This window comes from Electrona antarctica (genome assembly GCF_951216825.1).
Source record: "Electrona antarctica genome assembly, chromosome: 4".
NCBI classification, from domain to species: domain Eukaryota; kingdom Metazoa; phylum Chordata; class Actinopteri; order Myctophiformes; family Myctophidae; genus Electrona; species Electrona antarctica.
In genome coordinates, this window is record NC_136809.1 from 28,881,868 (window position 1) to 28,889,367 (window position 7,500).

General features: G+C 43.7%; 1 protein-coding gene across 2 annotated transcripts in view; it reads left to right on the forward strand.

Moving 5' to 3' along the window:
• tbck (TBC1 domain containing kinase) overlaps nt 1-7,500 on the forward strand; it is an 81,900-nt gene that overhangs the window by 19,655 nt on the left and 54,745 nt on the right. For both annotated transcript variants that reach the window (XM_079499993.1, XM_079499994.1), the window contains exons 19-20: nt 1-8; nt 2,385-2,470. The exon at nt 1-8 is cut by the window's left edge and continues 76 nt beyond it. In XM_079499993.1, coding sequence (XP_079356119.1) covers nt 1-8; nt 2,385-2,470 — 94 coding nt within the window. The remainder of the gene's footprint in view (nt 9-2,384; nt 2,471-7,500) is intronic.

Genomic DNA, 7,500 nt, shown 5'->3' on the forward strand with positions numbered 1-7,500 from the left:
TATTCAAGGTGAGCTTTACTAGAAGGAACAAACATTGTTTACACACACACACACACACACACACACACACACACACACACACACACACACACACACACACACACACACACACACACACACACATTTATTTATTTATACAGGGTCCGGTATATGTCCACCACCAAGGAGTCTAGAGGTTCTAAACCACGTATTGCGTCTGGCTTGGTCAAGAACACAATTGGCCCGCGTTGGCCCGTAAGATTGTTTGAAAAACGAAGTCTTGTGGGAGTTTTGTGGTGAAAAGTGTACCATATAGCTGTTGTGGTAATTATCAGTAAGTAAGGCTTAAATAGACCAAGCTAACCCTCGGCCAACAATAGTGGGGTCACTGCGGCAAAGTTTGTTGGTGAGCACTTGTTCATTATATAATTTGCTCACCAGAGTCCGTCAGGGTCTTTAGACCTTTTTCCCAATACACCAAATCTATTTTTGCCAAAATTGCAGAATTCCTTATTATGACCTGCCCAGAATAGGGATGCTAGGGTTCAAGTGGTTAAACCCTAAATACAGTGTTGATAGGGGTTCCCCATATTTGGTACAGCTGTAGTCAACTGCTTTGAATAACATTTGAATAGTAGACCATAAGAGGTTCTGGATCATATACATCTAAATATGTTTAGAAGAAGCTATGAATCGTTTTTTAAATCAATATAAAATCAATCATTTTCTATGGATGTCTTCATAAAGTACATGAGAAAAGCGGAAGGCCTGCAACACTCCAGAATCCAGATTAAATAAAAGTCTTTAAGGTGCACGGCTCAATAATATCATAAAGGTGAAGAAGTACAGTATCTGAGGATTAAGACCCGTTTGGTTGAAACACATCGGTTGTTTCTGTCCGTGAGAGATTAATAAATGCATGTGAAATGGACATTCATAATGTGTGCTGGCTACTTCTTCACCTTTTATGAAGTAGCTGTACAATAAGCAGGATAATGAACAGCGATCCGGTCATTATTTCTAAATAAACCCTGACAGGGTGATGCAGGACCTTGACATGTATGACGTGATGCTGGTCATTATCCCTCACCTGTCTTCTGCTCAATCATTCCAAAATGATGACTATATCAACAGCAACAACTGGATCACAATATGTTATATTTGTCGGAAATGCCATCCCCCCATAGACTTTTTCCTACACAACAGTATGCTGATTGACTGACTGCAGGAGATTGCAATCAGTGATTGTTAAAAAAGAATTGCTACCTAGCGGCAACCACACAAATTAACCCATTTATTAGAACTTAGGCCGATTCTAAAAAAGTTTTCTGTTTTCTTATGTTGCTATATGCTACTGTACATAGCAACAAGAACACAAAAATGGATTTCAAAGGGTGCATTTTGTACTTGTACTACTTGCCACTCCAACTTAATTTAGTTTAGTAATCAACAGTAAACGTGGTGAGCATTCAGCAGTTCAAAAATAAATTAACACAACCAGTAATGACCAACAGGCTCAATACTTTTTTTGTTTTTGTTTAGATTATTTTTGGCATTTTATACTTTGTGTGTAGTGAGACAGTAATCCAAGGGCATGGAGAGGAGAGACATGCAAGACAAGATGGGAATGAAATTCAAGCGGAGCCACCAGGCAGCCCTGACAGCTCAACAATGATTACATTTGGGTTTCACATCATTTCTTGGGCTTCTCATTTAAATATTCTCTCTGGTCTTAATGAAGATTACAGCTGAGAAGCAGGCCATTTAAAGGAGACGGAAACAAATGAAATGGCAAAAATGCCTGCAGAGATATGTCAGAATCCATTTGGACTTTACTGATAAACTGAGACACAATCCACCTCCTGAACAGGGAATTTAGTTATTATTCTCTCCTGTCCGCTGCTAGATGCCATGGAGAGCTGGCTATGTTTAGCTGTCTGGTCAAGAATGTGTTTTTGCTGAATTCAGAACGGAGAGCAAGGGAAGGTTTCCATTAGTCACAATTGTTAGGTTCAGTGTTTTAATTCCCATCTGCGTATCATTTTGGATTTATAGACTAATCCACAGAGGAGTGCTCCCATGGGCGCGGCCATTACTGAGGTGTACCATTAGCTTACAGGGCACTGCTCCATAGATTAGTACCCTTGGGCACCCCAACTGTGGATTTGTTTATACAATACATAATTATGTGTAAGATAAATGTATAAAGCGGGGTTTGTATTTCATCTGCAGTATGCATTTCATACTGCTTTGTTTTTAACCATTCTTTGTTTTTAACCATTTTAACTATTTTCCACTTGTTTCATGCTACCTGACTGCCAAGCTTAACCTTTATAAAACCCTGTTTCAATCCAGGTTTTCTCAGTTCTCTGTTCATCGTTTAAAAAAAAACTTTTATATTTCAGAGTACCTCACAGTTTTCTCCCAGATGATCACATTTCACGATCCGGAGCTGAGCAACCACCTCAATGAGATTGGCTTCATCCCAGATGTAAGTACCTCACATCATCCCAGAGCATCCCACTCCCCCAACAAACTGACAAGAGGCAAGATACTGCAGCAGCGGATATGTTAGGAGAGCCGTTATCTTCTCCTCCTAGTTTACCTGCTGTTGTAGGGAGAGGGAGGGTAAGATGCTGTAGTGCAAAATGCCTTCGCCTGATGCCTTCCTCATAAACACAAACCCACTCATGAACTTCATCTGCCTCATAACCTGTACGGCATGTCATCCAGTGTCTCGAAATTCACACCTGTCTCTTCTCTTTCTTGTCGTCATTCATTCACTGCACTGGCTGGTCAAAAATAAACAGCAGTATCGTTATGGCAAACAATTTACAATACGACTTATCACACACAAGACGGTTAAACAAGAAACGGCAGTGGAGGGCACATTAAGGTCACGTTCCTCTCCTGCTGCGAGTTTAAACACTGTTGAAGATTTATGTGGGATGCTCTATAAGCAGGTTGTCCAGGTGAACCTATCCCCCATCCTCCAACTCTGTTACTGTCTCTCCCAGAACAAAAAGGAAGGGAAATGGATGGCTCTCCCTTTTAAAAATAAATAAAACCCTTACCTACCAGCAGCACTGTGCTCCCTGACAAACTGACAAGAGACAAGACACAGCAGTAGAGGACATATTAGGCTAACAACATTTTTCCTCTCCTGTTTAATAGTTTACCCATTGCTAGAGAGAGTGAGGGCTACTGGGGGAGATAAGTCTGCTTCCTGGCATGATGCCAGCCAGAGGGTTCCAGAAAGGCATTACCATCCACAGCTCACCATGTATAGTTCTTGTCATTGAACTTTTTTTTTTGCCCCCTTCCTTCTCTCCAGAGTTTTTGAGCATGGGCCAAATCCTCCCCGTAGCCCACTGGCCATAATTTATACAGTATGTAATGTCTGCCAGCCGCGCCTAATGATCGTCCTCTACCCACCCCCCTTTAACCTCTTACACTGTTCCATTTCTCTGTCTTTCTCTATCGCTTTGTCTGATTATTTGTTTTAGCCCTACAGTATATGTATCACATGGTGAGAATAGACGCTATGTGATGCACTGTGCGCTTGTACATCTTCTATTTTTGGTATTTTGGAATTATTTTAAAATAGGGTGACTCCCGGCTCAAAACAGGGATGTCAGGGTTAATGTGGTTAAATTATTTCTGTTCTTTCTGGATGTCTCTCATCATCTCACTCTCCTTTCTCTCTCTCTCTCTCTCTCTCTCTCTCTCTCTCTCTCACTCACTCTTTCCTCTGTCCCCCCTTACCCTCCCAGGGTCCTCCTCGTCCTCTTCTTGGTCTCTGATCAGATGTGAAGCCAAGGTTAAACTGTGCTCCGTCTCTCCAGGGCTTGTGTTAGAGTGCTGATGAATGTGTGTGTCCTCACTCCTCAGCAGATCAGACTCTGGGGTCAGTTTCCAAAGGGCATGAAAAAAAGTTGGTTGTGGGCAATCCGCTCTCCTTAGCATTTTCACACAGACTGCTGGAAGAAAGCTGATGCTGAAGCAGAAAGAGAAGGACAGTTTAGTCCTATGTCTGGGCAGAGATGGTGGAATATTATCACACCATACAATCCTGTAGGTTAATTGAACATTGAGAATGTACAAATGGAAACAAATGGACCTGTGGTTACATTTGTAAACTCTCAGAGATACAAAAGGATAAATTAAAACTAAGGATTTTACTGTGAGTTACCGTGACATACTGGACATGAGGAGTCATGATTTTAAAGGGTCTGAACTGTATTTAATATTTTCACTACACTCATTCATTAATTTATTTTATATTAATTTATTTCATTTTTCCATTTAAATTTCACCCCAAAATCTTAACACATCCTAAGTGTACAAAAACATAGATATGTTTTGGCGACATGCAAATTGCCATGGTCCAGTGTGGCAACATTGAACTTAATTCAATTATAAGTAAGTCCCTAACTAACCTCTCAAAACAATAGGCAACAGGCAATTGTTTCTTGTCTGTCGTGCTTTGAAACAGTGGAGGAACAAAGAGGGAGAGATAGACCCTCAGGTGTTCCTGTCAGATGTTCTACTTGCATAAATATTACCTGTGGGTGTAGTTAAGCTGTTTATGCCTATCTATTCTGCACTGAGATTTTAATCAGCCAAAGCATTAACAGATGTCTTGTGGTCTTTTTTTCTTTTTTTACTGATACTTCTCAGAAGAAGCATTGGTGTGTGTGTGTGTGTGTGTGTGTGTGTGTGTGTGTGTGTGCGTGTGCGTGTGCGTGTGCGTGTGCGTGTGCGTGTGCGTGTGCGTGTGCGTGTGCGTGTGCGTGTGCGTGTGCGTGTGCGTGTGCGTGTGCGCGTGCGCGTGTGTGTGTGTGTGTGTGTGCGCGCGCGCGCCCATTGATGGCACAGCAGCGGGGCTTCTCATTTCCATGGCCATCCGTGCTCCTGCTGGTCTGGGATTGAGTCCCACCAGGGACTTCCATCTGTGCTTTATCTGAGTGAGACTGGGAATCGCCCTCCCCCTCTCGGCTCTCCTTATGTCTCAGTAACAGAAGTAGTTGAACAAGAAGACACACTTGTGACTTCAGAGCTTTCACTTGTGTAAAGTTGTTTCAAAGTGAAACACTCCATCCCTGTTACACCATGATACTATACTATTGGAACAAGCTCTGTGGCTGCACCCCCAGTATTTAATGATAATCCAGGAATGTGTCTTTACAAACCAACAAGGAATCCTTGATGATTGTGCTGCTTTGTACTTATTAGACTGACACAAGTTTTAGCCAAAGCATTAAATCTGTTGACACAAAACAGATGAAGTCTTGTAACAAGCAACTTCTAGATGATACAGCTATAGATTTGTTTGACAAGCATCTTCATGTACTGTGTATGCAATCCACAATGGTGAATCAGTTATTCTATTCTGTTAGGCATCAAGGCTACAGAGGGAATCTTGAAAAAACAAGTGGCCGCACACGCCAATAGCGAATAGAGTGCCAATACTTTATTAGGACGCAGCAGGTTAAGACAAATTAATCCAACGTTTTGGCGGTTAAGCCTTCATCAGGGGATACAGAGCACATAATGGATCAAGGACATTGAAATGCAAACCCCCCTTTCCTATGACACTGCTCCTTATTTACCGGCCACCCAAACAAAGCTCCACTTTTATTTCTGAAATTCACGACCTCCTCACCACGCTCTGCACAACATCTACCAACACAATAATTCTCGGCGATATTAATATTCACGTGGACAACCCTTCCTGCCACTTCACATCTGACTTCCTACAAGTACTGGACTATCTCAACCTCACACAACTTGTCAATACCTCCACACACAAAAAAGGCCATACGCTCGACCTGGTCATCATCACTGACTCCGCCCCCATAAATAACCTCACAATCTATTCCCTGGGTGTATCTGACCATAAATTGCCCTCCCCCCCCCCCCCCCCCCCCCCCTACCACGCTAAGCCCAAACGCCAAATCAGAAATTTCAAAAATATAAAACAAGACACCATGACCTCCGACCTCCTACTGTACACCGCTCTGCTACAACCCTCCCTTCTGCTAGAGAAGCAGTGGACTTCTACAACACCAACCTGCAAAACCTCCTAGAACTCCATGCCCCTGTCAAAACACGAACAGTTATCTTCTCACGCTCAGCCCCCTGGTTCACTGGAGAGCTGAGAAAAATTAAGGCAGCCGGCCGCGCCCTGGAACGGCGACTCACGGCCACTGGGCTAACTGTCCACCGCCTAGCCTACAGACAGCACCAGAAAGCCTACTCAAGGTCCCTCAGGGAGGCACAATCACAGTTGTACTCAAACATCATAAATGACAACCCAGGCAATTCCAAAACACTATTCTCCACCATTAACCATTTCTTGAAACCACAAACCTCCAAACGCAGCGACACCACAGTCGAACAATGCAACACCTACCTCAACTTTTTCAAAACCAAAGTAGACAACATCTGCTCCCTCCTCTCCAGCCCCACCACGCCACCTGTCCCAAGCGATCCCTCACCCCCTGCCCTGCTTCATCAGCACCACACAGCTGGAGGTCGAGGACATTGTTAGAGAGATGAAGCCCCTCCACCTGTGTCCTGGACCCCCTCCCCACCCCCCTACTCAAATCCAACATCTATGCCATAAGTCCCCTGATCACTAGCATCATCAATCACTCCCTCCAGGCCGGCCACATTCCTCCCACTTTAAAGACTGCCATTCTCACTCCTCTCCTCAAACCCCCCCCCCCCCCCCCCCCCCCCCTGGCTCCCCCTCCCTACTCAGGCCTCTGAACCTCACGGCCGCATTTGACACCGTCGACCACAACATTTTAATCAACCACTCCACCATCGGTCTCAACAATACAGCACTAAACTGGTTCATATCCTACCTTTCTGACCGAACAGAATACGTCTCCCTGGGAGGTTCCAAAATTAATGAACTTATAATGTTATCGGTCGGCCTCATGGTGGCGCTATAACAGCCCACGTTTTGGCTTATAACTCTTGAACCGTAGGTCGTAGGTCAAAATTCCCTTTTCCCTGGATTCCTTGGGTCATGACCCATATAGGCATATATCATGATAGAATTTCCGCCATTTTGAATTTTCTCCAAAACACACTTTTTGCTTCTCCTCCAACAGATTTTGTCCAAATCTCACAAAAATCGGTACACATGATCTCTGGTCCTTTCCGATGAAAACACCAGCGGCAGAATTTTGATAGTGCATATCGTTCGGCCGTAATCGGCTTCCGAAGTTAGTGGGAGGGGCCTATTTTACAAAAAATGCCACAAATCACGAAATGTCCAATCCATCCCAAATTTGAATCACTTGTCGCGGGTGGGTTACTCAACCCAGAGCCAAAAGCAATTCAATTTTCATCCATAGGGGGCGCCGCAAATGCGAAATAATTTACCGTTTGTCGCAAAACTTGATTTTTGGGGGATAAATATCCTCCGAATGACTTACGCATGATCACAGGGGTGACGTGACATTGTAATTGGCTGGCAATATTAGTGGGAGGGGCATATGTAAGCGA